The sequence below is a fragment of the Primulina huaijiensis genome, chromosome 12 (genome assembly GCF_012295235.1).
Source record: "Primulina huaijiensis isolate GDHJ02 chromosome 12, ASM1229523v2, whole genome shotgun sequence".
NCBI classification, from domain to species: Eukaryota; Viridiplantae; Streptophyta; class Magnoliopsida; order Lamiales; family Gesneriaceae; genus Primulina; species Primulina huaijiensis.
Window position 1 is genome coordinate 581,797 of NC_133317.1, and position 23,257 is coordinate 605,053.

At 32.5% G+C, this 23,257-nt stretch overlaps 4 protein-coding genes across 12 annotated transcripts; all 4 read left to right on the forward strand.

The window, feature by feature from the left end:
- Positions 1-428: 428 nt before the first annotated feature.
- Positions 429-2,089, forward strand: LOC140990429 (WUSCHEL-related homeobox 4-like). Its single transcript, XM_073460107.1, has 3 exons — positions 429-789; positions 1,401-1,700; positions 1,795-2,089. Exons 1-3 carry the CDS (start codon positions 541-543, stop codon positions 1,972-1,974), a joined length of 729 nt encoding a protein of 242 aa, XP_073316208.1. The 5' UTR covers positions 429-540; the 3' UTR covers positions 1,975-2,089.
- A 3,359-nt stretch (positions 2,090-5,448) lies between these two features.
- Positions 5,449-10,302, forward strand: LOC140989734 (probable E3 ubiquitin-protein ligase RHG1A). 5 transcript variants are annotated; one of them, XM_073459098.1, is made up of 7 exons: positions 5,470-5,672; positions 5,819-5,894; positions 6,700-8,492; positions 9,269-9,322; positions 9,449-9,547; positions 9,641-9,784; positions 9,875-10,302. In XM_073459098.1, exons 3-7 carry the CDS (start codon positions 6,771-6,773, stop codon positions 10,007-10,009), a joined length of 2,154 nt encoding a protein of 717 aa, XP_073315199.1. In that variant the 5' UTR covers positions 5,470-5,672; positions 5,819-5,894; positions 6,700-6,770; the 3' UTR covers positions 10,010-10,302. The 5 variants fall into 5 exon arrangements, with proteins under 5 accessions (XP_073315200.1, XP_073315199.1, XP_073315198.1 ...); XM_073459097.1 differs by having other exon boundaries at positions 5,819-5,864; XM_073459101.1 differs by having other exon boundaries at positions 5,819-5,864; positions 9,272-9,322.
- Positions 10,303-10,906: 604 nt separating this feature from the next.
- On the forward strand, positions 10,907-13,971 carry LOC140989841 (uncharacterized). Its single transcript, XM_073459291.1, has 6 exons — positions 10,907-11,655; positions 12,014-12,109; positions 12,193-12,258; positions 12,369-12,434; positions 13,262-13,573; positions 13,663-13,971. The coding sequence occupies exons 1-6, from the start codon at positions 11,392-11,394 to the stop codon at positions 13,747-13,749; spliced, it is 891 nt and encodes a 296-aa protein (XP_073315392.1). The 5' UTR covers positions 10,907-11,391; the 3' UTR covers positions 13,750-13,971.
- Positions 13,972-14,399: 428 nt separating this feature from the next.
- Positions 14,400-20,622, forward strand: LOC140989840 (probable serine/threonine-protein kinase At1g01540). 5 transcript variants are annotated; one of them, XM_073459289.1, is made up of 8 exons: positions 14,400-15,255; positions 15,573-15,689; positions 15,802-15,924; positions 16,002-16,172; positions 16,262-16,391; positions 16,474-16,683; positions 19,961-20,100; positions 20,446-20,622. In XM_073459289.1, exons 1-7 carry the CDS (start codon positions 14,666-14,668, stop codon positions 20,087-20,089), a joined length of 1,470 nt encoding a protein of 489 aa, XP_073315390.1. In that variant the 5' UTR covers positions 14,400-14,665; the 3' UTR covers positions 20,090-20,100; positions 20,446-20,622. The 5 variants fall into 5 exon arrangements, with proteins under 5 accessions (XP_073315390.1, XP_073315388.1, XP_073315389.1 ...); XM_073459287.1 differs by lacking the exon at positions 20,446-20,622 and adding an exon at positions 20,160-20,372 and having other exon boundaries at positions 19,961-20,112; XM_073459288.1 differs by lacking the exon at positions 20,446-20,622 and adding an exon at positions 20,190-20,372.
- Positions 20,623-23,257: the final 2,635 nt, after the last annotated feature.

Below are 23,257 nucleotides of genomic sequence, written 5' to 3' on the forward strand. Positions count from 1 at the left end.
TTTTTTTTTTTCTTTAGAAAATGTAAGTAAAAAGTTTTGTAAGATGGGGAACATGATTATATTTAGGTTAGAACTCAATAGGTATGTACGTTTTTTAAAATATTAATAATCTACCAACATAAATAATAATTTCGCCTACTTATATTTCAATAATTTGTGAAGTCATTTTTTTTTAATAAAAACATCATCTTTATACCATGCCTATCTTATATATATATACTATTGTAATATACAATGTATCCAAAGAGAATTTTATCAGGTTTCTTGTGATCATAAACCATTCACATTGTCAGAACTTTTACAAGTATATATGAATAATTATGAAGAAATACAACTATTTATTACATTTTTCACTCTACCCATCAACTTTCCATCTCTCTTTCTTAACAATGGAAATCTCAAGTCAACCCCACCTCATCATTTGGTCTCGGCTTAATCTTGCCCTAATTTCCCCCCCGCATCTTTTGCCTTTAATTTTTTCACCCCACTTCAAATCATCTTTCTATATAAGAACCACATATTTTCAAGAAATATCCATTCATGGAAATTCAAGACATGAAACTTCATCAATTGGCACGTGGATTTTGGGAACACGAACCACCATCCCTTACGCTAGGCTGCAAACGCCTGCGGCCGCTAGCGCCCAAGTTACCAGCCTCCGTGTCCGAAGCTATCTCTGCAACCAACGCCACTGCGAATAGTGCTTTTGATCTTAAGAGTTTCATCAGACCTGAAAGTGGTCCTAGGAAATTTGGATCCTCGGATGCTCAGAAGAAAGAATCAGCTCAGGTACTGATATAGTCTGCACATATCTACTCATCATATATTGTCACATTCTGCATGGTCCAAAGGAATTTAATTAATTTCTCCAGTCATTAGCCTCATCATATATACAGTATTTCTGCATGAATAACAAGGTAAATACGTCGGCCACATTGAACAGGGCGAGGCGAGGCGGGGCGAGAATGATTAGCAACAGTGAATATTGATCACGTTACGTTGAAAACATGCTGGTAGTACTTTCAAATACGAACACGTCAGCGGTCAGCCTGACGATGGTGTGACAAAGTTATATATTTATTGGTGAACATTTATATTAAATGATTTCAAAAGTTATTAATTCGTATATACTTATAAAACATCGGACTTGTTCCTCCGGATACAACTTACGGATTGAGATAAAAGGTTGAAAAATCATTTGTCGTGATTAGTAAAGCAATATGAACGATTGATTAGCTAGCAAGCTAATGTCTATTTTTCAATATGGATACTTTGTTTATTCCAAACATTTTATGTAACACTTGTAAACCATAGTTTTCAGTGAAATATATAGACATAGAATAAATTATCATAATTTCGAAGATTTTTTTAAGGGAAAAAAATAACAGTTTTTATTATAGGTAGAAGCCCAAACCGGGGGAACAAGGTGGAATCCAACTCAAGAACAAATAAGAATACTTGAAATGCTATACCGAGGGGGGATGCGCACACCCAATGCCCAACAGATCGAGCAAATCACTGCTCAGCTTGGGAAATATGGGAAAATTGAAGGCAAAAACGTGTTCTACTGGTTCCAGAATCACAAGGCTCGTGAGAGACAAAAGCAAAAGCGCAACAACCTTAGATTTGCCCACACTATCCCAAGAACACCGCCTGCCCTATTCGGCACCACTTCTCTACTATTCTCAACCCCGGCTAAGGTAATAAATAATACCTGAACTTTAATTTTAATCTTGGGAAATTTCATGTAAAATCTTCTCATAACCGGTGGATGAAAATGACTAATCCTTGCAGGGAGAGGAAAAAATAGAGATTATGACCAACAAAAGACCATGCATGTCATGGAAATTTGATTACTCCGAAGAGAACAATAGAAGTAGTAATAATGATAATAATTGTATAGATCAGAAAGATGAAGGGGAAGATAGGACACTAAAACTCTTTCCTTTGCATCCCGAGGGAATTAGATCTTGAAGGAACTTTTAGAGAGTTTTAAATTATAATTTTAATGTGCCCATTTGACTTCCATTCGGTTCATTAATTTGTAATCTGCTCAATTAATTCAATTTCAAGTCCCAATTATTAGCCAGCTTAATTATTTTCTTTCTCATTTTTTTTTCCCTTTTTGCTTCAAGAAATTACTAGCAAGTAAGATTAAGTTTTGTGATGGAATATTTTTCTTTATAATGTTTCATTTCGTATTCGTTATGGCTGATTAAAATGTGTTTTTTAACGTGAAATGTCAGAAAATATTTAAAGTGGCTAGCTTTAGCACGTACTGTATGTGTTTCGAAGTTCAACTTTTGACTACAAGAACGAATGGAACCATTAACTTTTTGGAGGTAAACTTACATGACAACTGTATGACACTAAAGTCGACAATCTTCTTCAGTTTCACCAAGGATTTGCAGTTTTAAGTAATGAACTCAATTCATCTGGAAATTAATATTGGGAAAATAAATTGCATGTGGATCATATTTTATAATCATAAATACCGAATATCAAATCAGATATAGTTTTCTCACTTAACAATTTGATCTTGATATAAAGATAAATATTTTTTGTTAAATTGCTATAATGTTCAGAAAATTTTAGAATTTGAAAATATCTAAATATTAACTCAATTAATTATTCATTGTTTACGATCTGAATTGAACTTTTTCCCCAAAACGAAATTTAACATGTTTATGATCAAGAAAATCTTCAAAACCGTCTGTCGTAGACCATACCCGATACATTTCATGATACGTACGCTGATTATTCGAGGAGTTTTGTGCATCGTGGTCACTACGCTTTAATAAATAATATAATAATATTATCAAAATTAGGGATGATAACATTTCAATCCGAAATGACAGGCGGTATCGATTTAATTAAAAATTCAGGTTTGATTAATTTAGAAATCCATTTTTTTCTTCTAAAAAATTATATATATTAGATTATTCAGTCTGATATTTGTTATTTTTTTATAAAATATCAGTTAAATATAATAAATCAATATTCTAAATGAAATTCGATATGTTTATGTTCATTTTTTTATTAGATTTTTAAACAAAATTAAAATTTTTAATTTTTTCCTGAGAATTAAATTGAACTATTTTGATTTGCCAAACATATCGAATCTTAAAATCAATTATTTCGGTTTAAGTTCGAGTTAATCAAATGTTTGGGCAAAAAAAATTAACTTATTATTAAAAGTATAATAAATATTATTGAATATCAAAAATTAAAATTTCGTAGTTTAGTTTATTTTTTTATAAAAATTGGGTGAGATGGAAAAACTTTGATTAAACGAAAATAACTAACCGAATCGATTAAATTCGAAATTTTTGTTTGATAAATGATGATCAAATGAATTTATTTGGTTCAATTTCAGCTATTTTTATATATAAAAAAAATCGTCTAAATGAATAAACATGAGCTTCAACTTTTTTATATTGACTTTCATTAGATTTTTAAATAAACCATTGTTTTTAAAAATTGTTTCCAAAAATATTGTTGATTTGGATACAAACCTAAGAAATTGATTTTAATTCGATTTGTTTGAGTTTAGTTTTCAAATTAAATCAATTTTGCTAGTCATTTTGATTTAACTCAAATTCGGTTGGCAGCAAATTAATAAAGATGGCCCAAACCCAAGTTGCCAGCCAATCTACCTCGCTTGCGTTGTCATGTGTATTTTATCTTTGAATTATCAGATTTCTGGTTGGCTCGGATTCATTACTAAACAGCCATAGGTAAATTATTAATCTATAATATTATATTAAAAAGCTAGTTATGTTTCATTCAAAATTTAAAAAAAGAAAAATTCAGGATAATCTATATATATACTCGTAGCCACCCCTAGCCGAACCAAGACAATAAAGAATTACAAGAAAACAAGAGCAAAACAAAGACATTAACTGGAAATGGCTTGTGAATTTTTATCCGAACGAAAAATCCGATATTTTGTGGAAAACGTGACTTATTTTTTTCATATATAAATTTCGAAAAAAATAAATAAATTATTAGAATGTGGTGGTGGTTCAGTTGGCCATGTGGCTCGATACAAGAAAAGTAAACGTCGATTGGTGGCTTGGATGAAAATGAATTGCCATATATAAAGTTCGGTTTGAAGTTTACATATTTTAATTTTGGGTGGTTCTTCCAATAAAGAGATAATGACCAACTCGTGCAAAGAAAAATAAGTTATTTATACAACACAGGACCAAAAATTTAATTGATGTAAAGATATTAGATGAACTTATAATAATGTCTTCCATATTAAAAAATATTATCCAAATTATATATATACAAAAAAAAAAATTTGATCTAGATGTTATCGAGATTAAACCATGCAATTGAATAAAATCAATCAAGCAATTATCAAGATTTAAACCATGCAATCTCATAATTCAATGTAATAATACTTGTAGAGAAAGAAACGAATGTTATGATAAATTGATAATGGAATAATATAATTAAATTTTTTTTAAATCTTTTAACAATTTCATCATCTATATATAAGTTTTTATTTTATAGCATTATTAAATAATTATCATTTCGAAAAAAGAGAAAAATAGTTGCAATTTTGTACCGATAATGTTTGCAATACTAATGGAATTATGTGTTGTTTAATTACTAGTTGTTCTAAGTTAAATATAGATTGACTAATTATTCTAACTTTGTATTGCAGTAGATGTAGCTTTTCATTCGTGACTTTGGTTAAATTAAATACAATGTTTACTTATTGATTTTATTTATTTCTTCAAATAAGACGTCAATATCGTCCATCTTATATTTCCATAAAAGATTTATATTATCGAAAGATGACAGAACAACTAATCTATATGCCTAAGCCTATAACATAAAACATTACACCATTGCTTTTGACAGATTCCCTTAATTATTATTATTACTCACAAAATAGATTTATAATTCACATGATAATTCGAGATATAAATATTGAATATAATCCCAGTTTGTTAGAAGAAAAAAAGATTGAAGAAAACAAACTCCACATAAAAGGGTAAATTCACCCAAATCAAGCAAAGAAAATCTCATAGTTGAACATTAAAAAAAGAGCACGAAAACATGAATAAACGAGGGACAGGTGCCAAACGTGAAGGTCTCGAAAATCAAAGAGAATTTTTTTTTGAAAAAAAAACAAAGCAAAAAGGAAAAGGGTTTTGGTTTTCATTTCCCTTTCCTCCCATTTTCCTCTAAATTGGCACATCTGACGGATTTGGTAAAGCCACCACCTCAACAGTAACAAATGACCCATCATTAACAAACCATTATTTTATATATTTTCCTATTTTATTTTGGAAAAAAATTAGATTTTTTCCCATTTACAACCCAATCTTTTTCCTTATCATTGTTTATGGACATTAGTGAGAATTTTGAAAAGACTTCTTTCTTATAAATTATTGTGTGTGTGTGTGTGTGTGTGTGTGGGCGCAAATAGATGGGCATTAAGGTGTGAATGTGGCTTTGTTGGCGAGTGGTGGGTTGTTTTTGAGTAAATTAAAGATTACTGTCCACATTAATCCTTCCACCTTCCCTCAATTTTTGTTCTCTTTCACACCATACAAACCCCCAAATTCATTTCATTCTCATCTGTCCTCATTTTATTTCAAGAACGCTCTTTTATTGTTTCTTCTCTCTCCGGAGGCTGAATTTCACTGTGCAAGGTTTGAGATTTTTTCGTTTAGTTTATGTGTGGATGAGAAAATAGATATGGGATGGTGGGATTTTTCTTTTTATGGTTGCTCAGAGTTCCGCAATTGTTTACTTGAAAGAATAAAACTTTTTAATGGAATTTTTTTTAATTTTTCAGGTCTTCTCCTAGATCTATTGCTCTTTCATCTGCTGCTCTCTGGCTGGTAAAATTTTCAGATTCTCTCATCGATCTTGTATGTTACCATTCTGTTAGCTCGTTTCCTTTTTCTGGTTCAAGATCTATCCTTTTGGTTCGTCTGGTCTTCTCGGTTTCATCAACCTTGCCTCTCAGCCTTTTGTTTTGGTTTTTCAAATTTTTTTGATGGGTAAGTATTATTTGGCGAAACAAAGTATTAGCTGGCTCTTGAAGTTAAAAACCTGTTTTTTTCGCCTTTTCCTTTTTTGCTTAGATAGTTCGATGGTTTATAAATGATTGATAATCGAGTTTCTTTTGAGAATTTTCGTCGCAAACAATAACCGAATTCTTATGCGAAGCTAGCATCTTCTGGTTTGTGTTTGCTATTTCTGTAAATTTTCTTATAAATATCAAGTAATTGATGGATTATTGACATTTTTCTTTTTCCTGTTCCACCTCTCCTTAATTCATTCTCCCTTAATGCATTGTTGTTGTTTGGTTACTGATTGTGCTTGCTCACTTTAATTTAGTGCAAAGTTTCAAATGGAAAATATAAAGCTGTATACCTGCATTTATTTTTGGTGCTTTAAGTTGTTGAAATACTGGGCTAATGCATACATACTTGTTTGTGCTTAAAGTATCTGACATTTTTTATTGGACGAAAGTTCTGACTTGAGCATCAAATTCGGGTGTGATTAGTAGAAAGAGATAATTTTATGGCGTTTTTTATTTGAAGTACAAATTTTGAGGCTTTATTGGCTTTTGAATCCCGGTGTTTTAGTTGTGAACAGTTTTCTTCTTTGATCTGTTAATTCCGCATCGACAGATAAATAACATTCACTGACAAGGGTTGGTCCTTGCAGGTTTGCTGAAGACCAAAGTAGTGGATATTGTCACACCAAGATATCTCTAAGTTAAGAAAATATTAGCCCTAATGCAAGGGCAAAGGAATTTTATCAGTACCTTGCCTGAAAATTTAAGCTTCGACCGTGGCTCTACAGCTACTGATACCAGCATAGATCCTCAAATGTCATGGAATAGTATTCATACTTCTGCGCAAAACCTATTACGGGACTATAGGATGCCATTATGTGACCCCAACATTTCGTATCTCCTTGATGGAAGGCATGAGGGGCAGAATGGTGAGTGGAGTATGGGTCAAACTAGTGCAAGTACTACTCAAAATCAAGGGGAACAAAACCAGAGAAAGACAGACCATGCATGGAGTGTTCTCTCTCGAGCCGCTCATACCTTGGAAGAACCTCAACGCCGACAATCCAATGATTTTTCAACTGATGTTATTAGGATGGATCTGAATGAAAATATTGCACCAGATGGGTTTATTCTTTTGAACAATTTGAGCTCTGGTACGCTCACTCGGGATCTTAATACGAGTCCAGAGTATGGAGACCATGAGGATGATGACTGTCAGGTAGTTGAGCATCCTAATACCTATGTATCTATCGGATCATCAAGTGAACAGAGAGTATCTAATGGTGGTTCATCTGATTCTTTTGGTGTTCCTTCTGGACATGGTGGATGTGCGACAAGGGGCACTGAAACCAGGGCAGTTTCTTTGGATGGTCAGCGTGTATCAGGCAAGAGAAAATCATTTGAAGCAGTGGCACAGTCTTCTCGAGCTGGAAGTTCGAGTTTTAATCCTCATGCTGACAGAAGTCAATGGCATTATATGCCGACCAATCCGATTTCTGCAAGCAACACTAGTATCTCAGCACAAGCTGAGAACGAGGTTGTAAACAACGATGGGTCACAGCCCTCATATCCTACTTTTAGGATTGGTGTTGGAGAAGCTGTTTCTGCTAGTCCTTTTTCTCTGACTGCCTCCGGAACTCCTGGAAGTTCCCATAGACATTTCCATTTGCGTGTTAATGGTTCACACCAGCAAGATCCTATGCCTGGCAATCCATATCCAACAGAAACTAATATTGGAAATTTGGATGCTTTATCTTCTCGACGATCATCAAGATTAGTTCTTCGTAACCGATTTCTCGACTTGAATCCAGCTCCTGAAGCAGACGTTGGAAGTGCTCGTGGACAGCCAGATCTTTCGCATGTTCCTTCTGTGCATCTAAATCCTCAGCCTTTGTTGAATGGAGCATCCAGCTCAAGGACCAGCAGGCCACATGCTTCTGCTCTTTCCAGACAGAGGGATGTGCTTTATGAAGAACCCATGCGAAGACATTTTCCCAGAAACATCTCAGAACATCCTGTTTTTGTTCCTGCTAGCGAGAGGAGTTCTTCTCACCATCCTACAAATTGGAACTTCGCTAGTGGGAATAACAGTACTGCTGGAAATGTATCATCTACTTCTCTAGTGGGCTCTTCTTCACGGGTCAATTCAGCTGCACCTTCACGGGCACAGCGGAGTTATCCTCAATATTCACGGAGACTGTCTGAACTTGTTCGACGATCTCTGATATCCACAACAGGTACTGATTCTGGAGGATCAACCAGTAACCCTGCTGCCCAACCCGGTTCTTCTGCTATGTCACGGGAAAATGCATTTACTGAAAATCATGTGTCTAACTCAAGGTCTGCATTTTTTGAGAGGCATGTTGATGGTGCATTTGGGTTACCCTATCCACTGCAAAGTTTGGCTTCTGCTAGCGAAGGAAGAGGCGCCATGATGTCTGAGGTATTTCAAATTTCTTGCCCTTTGCACTTTCATAATCTGGTAGTACTTCAAATTGTTTAAAGAATTCACCCAAACTTTTTGTTTTTTACATGTTGCATGAGGTTGTGGTTTATGCTCCTTCATACTGATTAGAATGAAGAACTTCATGATCACCTTGCATCTTGAAAAAATAAATAAAATTATGGAACTTGTCCTTGAAACACATGCCTTTTCCCTTTGTACTTGTCTCTTTAACATGTCAATGGTTTTGGGGAGTGATTTATGGATCTAGAATTTGTTGTACCTCTTCATATTGACATGTAATTTCTACTTACTGCCACTGTTCTATGGTTCGTACTTTTCATTTTTATTGCCATCTTACCTTCCACTATAAAGTAGGATCTTCATTTGTCAACAAAAAGGTTGTAAATTTGGATGCTAATTTTGTCCAATTTTAATAAATGTCTGGTTCGAACTGAAGTATAAATTCCTTCTTTCTTGATTACCGGTCCCCGATCTCAAACCTATACTTGGTTGTATGTTTGTTAGTTCTTATTCATTCAAAGCCTGTCACTGTAGCTTTGTTTAAATCAAACATTGATTCAAAATCATGAAAGAGGTTATCACTTAATTTTTCGCTCTTGTTAAAACTTTCAATATAGTTCTGGGATTGAATTTTTAGTCCTGTTCTTGTGCCTTTGGATGTGGTATGAGACTGATGGATATGCACATGATTGACATTGAACCTTATCTGAGAAAACTTTATGAAAACGCAGTTAATTTTATTTTGATTTCAGCAGATTCGTCGTGTATTGGATCTTATGAGAAGGGGAGAAGGTTTGAGACTTGAGGTTAGTTTTTGTTTCTGTATTTTCATATTGCTACTGCTACCTTTGGGCTTTGATCGAAGATAACTCTAAGCAGCTTCTGAAATTATGTTACCAATTTTAACGAGCTTTTTTCTGGTTCTATGATAGGACGTCATGCTTCTTGATCATTCAGTTATCTTTGGCATTGCTGATATTCATGATCGTCACAGGGATATGCGGTTGGATGTAGATAATATGTCGTATGAGGTAAAAAAAAAAAGAAAAATAAAAACGCCAAGACTTCACAATTATATGCCCATCTTTTTATTGCCACTCGTTTGAACATACATGTTCTACCAGGAGTTGTTGGCTCTCGAGGAACGAATCGGTAACGTGTGCACTGGATTAACCGAAGAAAACATAAGCTCCCTTTTGAAAACACGTAGACATGTCAACGTCAGAGCTGAAAATTCAGTCGAGACTGAGCCTTGCAGTATATGTCGAGTTAGAATCTTCTCTTTTAAACTTGAGCTTGTCGCTCTCAGTTTTTAAAATCCTTGTGCCATATTGCTCATGTTCTTGCAATGATCACAGGAGGAATATAATGAAGGAGAAGGGATTGGAACGCTGGAGTGTGGCCATGATTTTCACCAAGGATGCATCAACCAGTGGCTGATGCAAAAGAATCTATGCCCCATTTGCAAAACCACGGGACTTGCAACAAAGTGAGACGACCCGGCCTGGTTCTTGAGTCGCAGAAAGCCATATGGCTGCTCTTAAATTAAGCGGTGCTTTGTGGTTTTCTGCACGTCTCTTTTTTCCTTATTGTTATTGTTTATTTGCTCACCCGTGGAGGATAAATTTATCCTTCAATTGTAAGGAGAACATACTGGAATCCTCATACTTGGTCAAGATTTGCATTAGATAATGGAAATTTAACTATTTTTTAATTAATCGTTATTGTTACCCGACATTTGACATTTATTTTTTATGGAGTTTTTATGTGTCTAATTATCTTTTCTTTTTTTGTTATATGTTTTTGTGCATGTGTCCAAGTTTTATTCTCATTTTCTCTAATTGCCTGTGACATGTGACGCGACACTACTGCTATGTTATTTTTTGAAGTATCATCCACATTTTATTATTTATGTTTATAAATTAATGGCATATATTCAATAATAAATATAATATTTTCTCATTGATATAGGGAATTGTGCCTTGTTATCTATTATAGGGTAAGGTGGAATCCAGTTGGATAAGGCTTCCAATCAAACATTTCATAATTTCACCAAATTAAATTTTTTGTTCTTCAAAACAAAAAAAAGAAAAAGAAATCTTTACCACCTCGCTTATTAATTGTATGGGGATTATTTTTTTTTCCATTTATAAGATATGGAAACATTAGTATATGAATTAATTTCTATTGTTTTATCGGGCAAAATTATCCCCCAACCAAACAGGGAAAAATAGTCATTTTTTAAAGTTTTGTCCAGTTTTCTAGTATTTTCCTAGTCCTGCTATTAATATTAATAAGAACGAAGGGTCATTCGGAGATTTTATAAGTTTGGATACCAAATTACGAATATCGAAAGATTACAACAATTAAGGCGGGATGATCCAAGATTATTAGAACATCTTAAAATCCAACTCTGTTCGCGGTCAGTACTTTCCAAAAGCGGAAAGAATTGGACAGGTTCTCTTTCTCTCCAGTCCCTACATAGAAATTTCGGATCGTTTCCTCTCCAATTTCACAATCAGGAGACGAAAAGACATTAATCTTGAGATGGGTTCTTAGAATTTAGCGGAGACGAACAAAATTTGAGCTAATAATCATCCTTTTTCTTTTCATTTTTCGTTTTGATGCTTTCCATTTAAGCGGAAACAGAATTAACCCACTTGAGTTGGAAACTTCTTTTCCGTCTATTGGAGAATCGAAATCCTTGGCATGCATTTAAGTTTCAATTTTGCATCGGGAAAGATTAAAGATTTCGTAGTTATTCGGAAAGATAAATACGCCGTAAAGTTTGAATCTTGTACGGGCTTTTTTCCTGTTATTTCGAGAGCTTTTGCATTATTCCGTCCTCGTGTTCTTTGATCTTACCGGTATTGTTATGGCGGATCTTTATGGAAGCAATGAATCTGAAGACATGTCTTCCTTTCTTCAAATTCTTCTCAATAATTCATCGGCAGCAGCGGCCACTACTGATAGTGCTGCGTCTGCCCCTGTCGGTGCCTTGTTCTCCGGAGGGGCACCGTCTACGGTGGCGGAGTCCTCTTCTAGGATCAATTTTTCTGACTACAGCAGTTTCTTCTCCAAAGATTCTGATGAATTTAACCCTTCTAATAGAGTGAAAAACTTGGTTTCTAGCTTTGAGGTAACTTGAAGTTAGATTTGCCAAAATATTTCGAACATCTTGTCGACTGTCGCTCTCTGTAGATTCTTGCTTTTTTTTTTTTTAAATCAAGTGGCTTTCGTTTCATTATTCACACGTGAGTCTATTTTAAAAGCGTATATCTTCTTGCTTTCCAATTTCGTGAAACTGGTTTTGGTGATTGGAGGTTGAATTTGGGGGAAGATTTAGATTTCGATCGGGTTATCTTTTGTTTAGATATTTATATCATCAATTGATAACTACCATTTTCCATTGTAGTATCTAATGAAACTTATTGGTAATTTTCTCACTTTAAGTTTGGAATTTTGATTGTTTTATGTGAAATCAATATGCTATGAAGGGATCTGAAGCTTCTGAAGGTCAAGGGAATCAGGTTATATCTCGTTCTTCTTCGAAGAGAAGTAGAGCAGCAGAAGTTCATAATTTATCAGAAAAGGTTCGTTTTCCTTGATATTAGTTCGGATTCTATGATGAAGATTTTGTTCTCATGTTTATCTGATTGATGACTATAATGGACAGAGGAGGAGAAGTAGAATCAACGAGAAACTGAAAGCACTTCAAAATTTAATTCCAAATTCTAACAAAGTAACTGATTCTCGTCACTTCCTTTGAGCATTCATTATCTTCATTTTCATGTGGCTAGTTTGCTTCGAGTTGATAAATTTTATAGTTAACTTGAATGATTTGTCTGGTAGACTGACAAGGCGTCAATGTTGGATGAAGCCATTGAATATCTAAAGCAGCTTCAATTACAAGTTCAGGTTCTTGTATCTTTCCTCTCTGAGTTTGGTCATCATTGCTGTCGATTTCCTCTTTTGTTTAGCTAATGATCTGAATCTGAGGAAGAACCTAAATATCTTAAAAAATTATAATTCAACTGACTAATCAGATGATCCTCAATTGGTGAATATGAAACTGGACCAACCATAGATTAGATGAAGGATAATCAAATGGAGGATATGGTTGTGCATTAGACAATGGTTCCTTAATATCCTATGCAACCACCTGCTTTATTTGAATATCCATAAGCTAGCCTGGCGTATCTAGTATGGATAGATATATAATTTAAAATCTTCTTCTATGCTTAGTCTCCATCATATATTCTAGAGTTTGTAGGACTTTGAGTAGGAGAATATATGGACCATTATCTCCTGGTGAATTCTGGATTAAGTTTACATGTTTCTGTTCACGCAAAGTTTTTTCAATGAGAACTTGTGCCGAAGGGACTCACAGACACACCAAATTTATGTATAAATATACTTAACATTACATAACTTCCTTAAATGCCCAAAATATTTATGTATAAATGTACTTAACATTACATAACTTCCTTAAATGCACGTACATATTTTGGCCTTTTAATCACTTGAGTAACTGGGTTCTTCAGAATACCTTCAAAGTTCATCTGCGATGCTCCAGCACACAGCATCTCACCTATCCCCGTTCACATGCACCTCAAAATAAACTCTATCTCCATTTCTTGTAATTGGGATTTTGATTTGCCTATGAAGTTTGTGATGATCTCTGGTAGTTCACAAGTCAATTTGTTTATTTCAAATGTATGAATTTGTTCGCATAGCTTATGCAGATGCTGACAATGAGAAACGGGTTAAGTTTACATCCAGGCTACTCTCTTGGATCACTTCAGTCGATGCTAATTCCCCCGCCAGGAGTTGACGTTAATGAGGGAAATGTGTTGCTGAATCCAAATAGACCCGAGAATACTCTCTCCACGACTCAGGATGTACTTATGCCTCTGGAAGCAACCAATACCCCTTCCTCGACTCAACCGATGCTCGCGCCGTCTGTGGCAAACATTAATAATCCAGGAACTTTACCTACTTTTTCACCATCAGTTGAAAATCATTATGGCTTGCTCGATCATTTGGCCTCTGCAAAGGTAAATACTTTTCCGAAGCATTTATGCTATCATATTTCAAAACTGACGTTCTTCTTTTTCCTCTTTAAATTGAAAAATATTTCATGCAGGATATTTGCCGGGAGGATACACTGTCGCGGTTGCAGTTAGATATAGGCTGCTCGGGGAACAGTTCATCACCGGGCTTGTCGTCTTAGGACAGGATTACCTTATGGAATTTTGAAGATGGGGTTTTTAATTACTGAACTGCTGGTGGCTGACTATATAAAAGAGAATGGTTACAAGTTAAGAAATTGGAAAGTAGCCAAAAACTAAAAATGTTGAGGCACACAGACCTTATAATTATATCATAACTCTTTATTGTACTTATTAAACCATTTTTAGATGAAAATATTCACATTATGGTGTTTTGCTTTGAAGATTCGTTGGTTTGGTTCAACACCTGCACATAAATTCCATATGGCTTGATAAACAACCACCAAGAGCAAATCAGTGACGCCCATTGCATAAAATGAAGAATTAAATGAAGCATTGGATTTACCATTTACTGAGATTATCTGCTTGAACATCACATCACATCACATAAAATGCACAAAAGTCTATGACAACAAAGCATCATCCCCAACGCCGCCCAATTATCACCAACTAACCGTAAAAAAAACATCAATATATAAATTTATTTTCTATATATTTAAATGTTTTAGTTTTATAAATAAAATTTTCGAAACATAAATTATAATAAATTAGCAAAAAGAGTTAAAATCCTCACCTTTTCAATTTTCATCACAAAATGCAGTCATAATAATTTGGAAGCGCGCATCACAAATAATTGCATAAAATAAGAATCTACCAGCAACTGCGCGGAGATTAATGGCATTATACCAACAACTCTATATTGCTGTGCTATGAGTGATTCCATTAACAGATTTTTACAAAAGTTCATGGGCCCTCAATCGTTTTCAAGTAGTCCTATCGTCAGAAGCTGCCTTGGTCAACCCCCTCCGCCCCACCCAGTATGCCATTCAACTGGCATATTTCTGTATCCTCACCACTGTGCTGCAAGAATATGTGTAAATCTTGAGCTGAGCGAAGGTAGAGTGGGGTGAAGGAAGAATGTCAGTTGAGCTATCAACGAGGACTTCAATTTTCGGGCTTCGTTTGTGGGTTGTTCTTGGAATCTGCGTCGGCGCGGCCGTTGTCATTTTTCTTTTTTTTCTCTCTCTCTGGTTCACTTCCAGGCGCAACAAGAAGACTTCACTCTTATCAACCCAAAAGAATTCCACCATCCCCAACGTGTCACGCGAAATCCAGGAAATACATGTCGACCCGACCCGGAATCCCGAAACCGATCACAAGCAGCTCCTACCTGCCCCTAGTTCAGACCCAATTCCCGAGCCTGATCCGGATGAGCTTCACAGGATCCACATTGAAATCGGAAAGGAACACCGAATTGCCTACCCTGAGCGGATCGGCCCGGGATCCGGGTCGGTCAATGGGAGTGGAGAGACCCGGCCCAGCGTTGAGACTGGGCCTGAGGTATCGCATTTGGGGTGGGGCCACTGGTATACTCTGAGGGAGCTTGAGGAGTCCACTAATGGATTTGCTGATGAAAATGTGATTGGGGAAGGTGGATATGGGATTGTTTATAGTGGCGTATTGGAGGATAATATTAGAGTTGCTGTCAAAAATTTACTAAATAATAGGTATTTTGTCACAAAACATCATCTTTTTAATTCAAGATTGTGTGTATTTTTACTACTCGGTATTATGTGATCATGTCATATATATTGAGTTTCATGCTTGTGTGTATATCTGTCTTCATGACGATATGTCCTTCAAACTAAGTACTTACGCTCAAGAGAGACGGTAGGCTTAACTGATTGTTAAATCAGGATAACAAACGAAATATGTTCATGGATTTTGCATAAATCTTGTCAAAGAAAGTAATGATTGTTTTGATAATTTGTTTATTTATGTGGGATGATAGTTATTTGTTGATTTGGGGTTCAAGATTTGATAGTCTTTCGGCCAGGGGTCAAGCGGAGAGAGAGTTTAAGGTTGAAGTTGAAGCGATAGGGCGTGTTCGGCACAAGAATCTGGTGAGATTGCTTGGCTATTGTGCAGAAGGAGCTCATAGGTACTTTAACTCGAGATTTTGCATTACACCTTATTTCATCTGCATCCTATCGCATTCTTCCATTCTGTAAATCCTTTAATGATGATGTTAGTTATGAATCACATATTTTCAGGATGCTTGTGTATGAATATGTCGATAATGGGAACTTAGAACAATGGATTCATGGAGATGTAGGGAAGCATAGCCCTCTGACATGGGATATTCGAATGAACATCATGCTCGGAACCGCCAAGGGGTAGAGACCGCGATGCTCCATATCTTTTGCAATACTTGTAAATCTGATATGATATTGAATTGTTGTTTTTTTCTCAGGTTGACCTATCTGCATGAGGGCCTCGAACCCAAGGTCGTTCACCGTGATATTAAATCAGGCAACATATTACTAGACAAACAGTGGAACGCTAAAGTATCTGATTTTGGTCTTGCAAAGCTCATAGGCTCTGAAAACAGTTACATCACTACTCGAGTCATGGGAACCTTCGGGTGTGTCATAAATCTACTATCACAATCTTGTTTTTGTTACCACTTATACCGTTCACCAGGTAATGAAGTTTAATTCTTTACCTGAGTAGCTATGTTGCTCCTGAATACGCAAGCACTGGTGTGTTGAACGAGAGAAGTGATGTGTACAGTTTCGGTGTTCTTTTGATGGAAGTTATCACAGGAAGAAGTCCAGTAGATTATAGACGTCCCCAAGGTGAGGTAAGACTACAGGGTAAATCTTTTTGAAATATTGATTAGATTTCTTCTACATGATTGAACAAAATATGAGTCGTGTTACCAGGTAAACCTGATTGATTGGCTTAAGGCAATGGTATCCAACCGCAATGCCGAGGGAGCTTTGGACCCCAAGTTACGAGAGAACCCTTCTTTGAGGTCGTTGAAGCGTACTATCTTAGTAGCTCTACGGTGTGTAGATCCAGATTGGAAGAAGAGGCCGAAAATGGGCCATGTAGTACACATGCTCGAGGCAGATGATTTCCCTTTCCGTGATGTAAGTTTAATCGTCTGCTCTAAGCCTATAATCTATATCTATATACATATATACCTGTAAAAGTGTGGATACTTGAAAAGTTTTCCAATTGTGAATAGACCTTCACTTACTTACTTATTTTCATTATCAAGTAACATATGTAGTAATTTAACACTTAGTCTATTAATTATTAATTATCTATATCTACTTGTGGATATTTGAAAAGTTTTCCAATTGTGAACAGACATAATTACCCTTCACTTATTTACTTATTTTCATTATCAAGTAACATATGTAGTAATTTCACACTTAGTCTATTAATTATTAATTATCTATATCTATATACCTATAAAAGTGTGGATGCTTGAAAAGTTTTCCAATTGTGAACAGACATAATTACGTTTCACTTATTTACTTATTTTCATTATCAAGTAACATATGTAGTAATTTCAAACTTAGTCTATTAATTAATAATTAATACTAATTACCCACATTTTATGGTTATAGTTTTGTGTTTTTTACTTTCTTCCATTATCTTTTTTTCATTATAATATTAATTATGTCATATTTCATTTTATTTCATTTTAAAAAAAAATTATTTCATTCTATATACATATAAATGTGTGAATTTTTTCAATTATAAACGAGAATGAGAGAAATAAAGTTTAGTTATATTCATAATGAAATGACTCATTATAAAGTATATATATTTAGAAAAAAACTTCGAAAAATTACATATATGAAGGACCCATGATAATTAATAATTAATACTAATTAACCATATTTTATTGTTATGATTTTGTACTTTTGACTTTCTACCCTTATTTTTTTTTTCATTATCATATTTAATTATGTCATATTTCATTCTATTTCATTTTTTTAAAAAAATTTATTTCTATATTCATATAAATGTGTGGATTTTTCCAATTGTCACGAGCGTGAGAGAAATAAAGTTGAGTTATATTCATAATGAAATGACTCATTATAAAGTATATAGAATTTTAAAAAACTTCGAAAAATTATATATATGAAGGATCCATGATAACCTATAAAAGTGTGAATCATTGCCTTTAAATGTTTTATATTTTTAATTTTCTCTCTACATCATATTTTATTATTTTCATGCAAATTTGTAATTATATTTTTAGTGCAGTTTCTAATTAAGTAATAAATTATAGTATCACAAGAAGAAATTTGAAAAAGTTAATTATATATACAATAAGTAGAATAACATGATAAATATATAATAATATAATAATATGAAGTTTAATACAAACATATTTTTTGGTTTTTTAACTAAGAATTGAAAATAAATAGTTTAATAAATTATTTAGGAGAATTTTTATCAACAATTATGAGTGTTAATATATTAATAATATCATAAAATATGAATATCTTAGAAGAATTCAAATAGTTTATTTATAATAAGAAATTTAAAGATTTTAATAGCACTTTTTAAAAAAAATTATTTATCAAACAAATTTATACATTCAATAAACAAAATTTGGTAGTATTTGAAATATCAGCTAAAAATGTTTAATATTTAGGTAATAAGGGTCTAAAGGTAAACTCGACCATAGTTTTCAAGAACGGTGAAACCAAAATCATAATTAAAATTTTTCTTGACTTCAGTTTCAAAATCTGCTCTCATAATATATAAATTTAAGGCATAACTGTTAAACGATTAATTTCATCGTCTTATATATTGTATAACTATTTTATTTAATATTTAAAAATGGGCAATAATAGCAATTTTAAAAAAAAATTATATGTCAGACAAATTTATAAATTCAATACACAAAATTTGATAGTATGCGATCTTTTGATTTATAATTTTTAATTTATATATATGTTTTTTTAATTGTTTATGAAATTTTAAGAAAATAAAAAATCTACAGTCAAGTAGGTAACATAAATATTGCATATAATTTGACTATGATACAACTCTAAAACTTAAAAAAAAATTATTTCAAATGTTCAATACTACGACATATTTTATATTAAAAAATAAATAATAAAAAACAAATAGTTAGAATGTCCAATGTACATACATATATAAGTACTAAACACATACAAATACATAATATATATACATATATATATATATATATATATAACATTGTTGATGTAAAATAAATTATCTATGATATATAATTCTAAAAACAAAAAGTAAAAAGTTCTGTAGGAGGTTAAATATTTTTAAATTAAATATTATGAGTTATAGTTTAATATCAATATTATTATTTCATTAGTTTTGATATTGTTTTGATGAGACACGAAAATTATTTTCCACTATAAAAAAAATAATATATGACATAATATTTATAATAAATATAAATTATAATGATTATTGATTAACATCTGTCAAAGTATTAAAGCTTTTAGATATGATATTTTACCATCTTTATTTATTTTGAAAGCAAACTAACTAATTCAAGAAATACAAAAAATCCCATTTTTTATGCAAGTTTATTTTTTTGGTTATATTTCAAATTTTTATGTGAAAATCATAGTGGCAGTTTAAAATTTATATTTAATAATTATTGTATGAGTTTATTACATTTTATTTGATATTTACCATATAATCTTATTTAAATGTGTATTCCATTACATATGTTGATTTATTTATTATTTTAAAATTATATTTAACAAAAAATTAATAATCATCGATATAGTTTATAAAAGATCGATTCTGATATAAAATTAATTATTTATGATATAAAATTCTAAAAACAAAAGATAAAAAAATTATATAGGTGTTTAAATGGAATATTGTGAGTTATATTTTACTATCAATATTATTATTTCATTAGTTTTGATGTTGTTTTGATGATTTAGTCACAGTATTTTAAATTGATAATTGTTTATTCTTAGTGTGCTTAATTTATGTAAATTATGTTTTATGCATCGATAAAGTCCATAATTTGATTGATTTTTAGTTTATTATGCCTTATACGTGGTGTTTGAATATATATATTTTTTAAAATTTGTTTCAGTTCATTTGGTTCTATATATTATACTAATTATAATTTATTATATAACATAAAATTAACATTTTAAATTTTAATTTGGCAAAAAATATTATATAAATTCTTAATTAATTTATTCGTATAATATAACAAGAGATTAAACTTAAATAAATAACAAAATGATTCAAATTATTTTTTTAGAAAATCAAATTTTTTAATTTTATCGTATAATTAGTATTTACGTGCATCGCACGTGCTTCATGCTAGTGTGAATAAAAAGATCCTTGATGGAGACGGTTAAATATGAGATTGCTTCTCCATTTTGGCAGGAACGGAGAGGAGGAAGAGAACGAGTCCGAGCACGTGTTGCTGAACCAGGTGATAGTAGTGGATATGAAAGTGGTGTCCAAAATGATCGGCCGTTGTTGAGGAATCCAGAAACGGATGAAGAACAATAGGAAGACGTCAGGTAACACTTTTAGTTTTTGTCTCCATTTTGAAATATACAAGTCGTGTGAGCAGATTGAGGCTCCCAAGTTATGTCCAATCCTGCATCAGGTTGTTGGAAAAGTTTGGAAGTGTCCATCGACTTTAGTTATTTTCCAAGATTTCGCCAGTGTAAGGTAATGTGTTATGTGCAAGTGGTGTTGTATAGCTAAGAACAGCCATTCTTTGTGTTTATGTGAATGAAATTTGGTATGAGCTGTCCCAGGTGCATCGGGCTGCCTGCTTTGATCTCCAGATTAGTTGCTCTATCGAAATTTTCAGATCTTTTTTCCACCGTGTTTTAAATCAAATTTATTTTTGGTCTCAGCCAGAGCCGTTGGACGAATTAGTTGACAGTGAGTTGGATAACCATGAAAGCGAAAAATTCAATATATATATATATATAGTCTCCAGTAAGCTGATGTTCAAGTACATAAGTACGCCGTATACATGTGAAAGTACAGATAGATTTGCGTTTGGAAATTGGAATCAATAACAGCCAACCTGGCAGACAATTCGTGCCCGACATTTGATGAAGTAAAAATATTTAAATTATATTATACACATATTTTTTTAAATGATATCATGTCGTAAGACGAATTAATTATATTCATATTTATAATTAAAAATAATAATATTTTCGATATAAAAAATATGGGTAGTCCAAATACAATAATCTCACAAAATTTACTTGTGAGACAGTCTCACATAAGTTTTTATGTATAAATTATAGTTTATATTATTTTGATACTGAACGAATAAGAATAATTGAATTTCAAATGGAATGAGTTATGAAGAAGGAAAAATATTGGTAAACAAGTAAATTGTAGCACAAATGACTATGATTCAAGAACTAAGATATGAAGATATTGGATAAATACACACATGTATATGTGTATTTCGAAATTTATTAGTATAATTTCGAAATTAGTAAATTAAAATACAAGGTAAATATTTAAGATAAATGGAGATTAGATAAGTTGATAGTGTAATATCATAATTTTAAAATTATCACATATTTATGAATATATATTTTAGAAATATATTTAAAAAAGGATGAATAAAAGTCTACACCATAAGAAGATTTATTCGTGAAAAATTCGAAATCCTACTTATCAAAGAATCGAGAACTACGACCCAAGAAGATCAATAATCCTATCTTGAGTACAAATCATCAAAAAACTTCAGATGGATAATTCGAATTTTGAGGGTACATAGATTAAATATATAGTGCAAAATAAAAGATTTACTGGATGTTGAAATTTAGGCATGAAAATTTTCCTACCAAGTAGTGGATAAATTGATTTCGAAAATTTTCCTACAAAGTCATCACCCCATTCGAAAATCTCACACCTCTCAAGCTCTTAAATTTTCGAGTTTTGCTCTCCAATATTTTTGAAAAATCCTCTTTCAAGTGCTGCTATAGTTATCGAAGTGTTGTACATGTTCGGAACATTATTTCCATCTCTTCGATTCTCAAAATCCAATCTCCACGTTCAAAAGATGATATTATATGTTTTGAATAACATATTCAAAATTCAGTCATATCCAATTATTACTTTTTTGTTTACAGCCTCCATAATAAAACTGCTTAGATTCTATGCGAGAATAATATATATACTATTTTTCATTCATAAACAGGTCAAAACGACTCCCAAACCTTTACCGTTCAAAATTTATATGACTTACTTGTGGACGTATTGTGAAGTTAAGCTCGATCTAACGGTTCAATAAGTCTTAAAGGATTCTGCAAGACGAATGGTTTTTCGACCGATGTGCGGTTACATTTTCGAAGTGTCGTTTGCGTAATTCTCCTGTGGTTTCAAATTATTCAAGTAATAATAAGGTAAATAGACTTTTATATATAATTTGACACACTTGTTCTTTTAAATGAACTTATATTTTAAAATAATTCGTATATGAATTGTTTCAGTTTTCGAAACTTTTGTTCGAGCATGAGTTATACGTTTTGTGTTGTGTTGAAAGTACCCTATATTTAGGTACTGTGAGGATTCAACTTGATATGAGTGAGAATCCCAATATACGATAAGTTTATGATCCTTACACAGCGGGATTCTAACAATTATATGAAATCGCCTCCTTATAAAAGCAAAAATTTTGGACTGCTATTAGTAAACCATGTAAAGTTAAAGAATCTCAGTGTCTCTGCCAAACTATGTTTACGTTTATTCTTATGATATATGTTATACGAAATATGTTATCCATGACATGTTATTTCGAAGATCGTGTGTATTTGGTATGTATGCGCTCGAATGACTCCACCTTGTTGAGTGATTATCATATCAGTCATCTCTTACTCTCCCCTACCAGACAAGTCAGGAGAGGAAATTAAAGAATATGAACAAGACCAGTTTTGAGACTGATAATAAGATGGAACAAAAAGTTTATTTTAGTTTTCGTTTATTTAAGTTTTTAATTCAAGTTGTATCGTTTTCAGAATTTATGTTGTAAACACGATTCTATTTTATTGTATTTATGAAATAAACTGGTTTGTTTTGTACTATGCTACGAGGTTTGTTGTTTAACGATTATGTGATTGTTGAACAACGTTGATGTCGATTAACTATGATCTTGAGACGTGACAAAAAGCTTATCACGATTGTGCTTTTAGAGAGTGTTGTGCTTTTTAGGTCGAACTATAGATAATTGCTTATCACCCATATATCGTTCTATCAATTTAATTCATTTTAATTTTTCGTTGCAATGACTTAGATGCTTCATTCATCGACGACATTCTTCAATCTTCTCACGTGAAACTGGTCCAAAAAACAAAAGGCCAGAAATAATGGAATATTTCATGTTATCCTTAAGATACTTACTACCTCCAAAAAAAAATAAATCCTAAAGATAAATGTTATCAAATATCAATACATACGAGGATCATGAATAGCATCTCAGTATCCAAAAATCAGAACAATTAAACCACACACCAAATGTATCCGAACTAATAGACACTCAATCACTTCCATCCAGCGCGAATTCACTCGACACATATATGCCAAACATGATTGCCACGTTAAATTTTCTGTACATCTTTCTTTGATTGGATATATGATTACATAATTAAATAATTGATTTAATTTTTATTATATATAAAGATAGATAATTTTAAAATATAT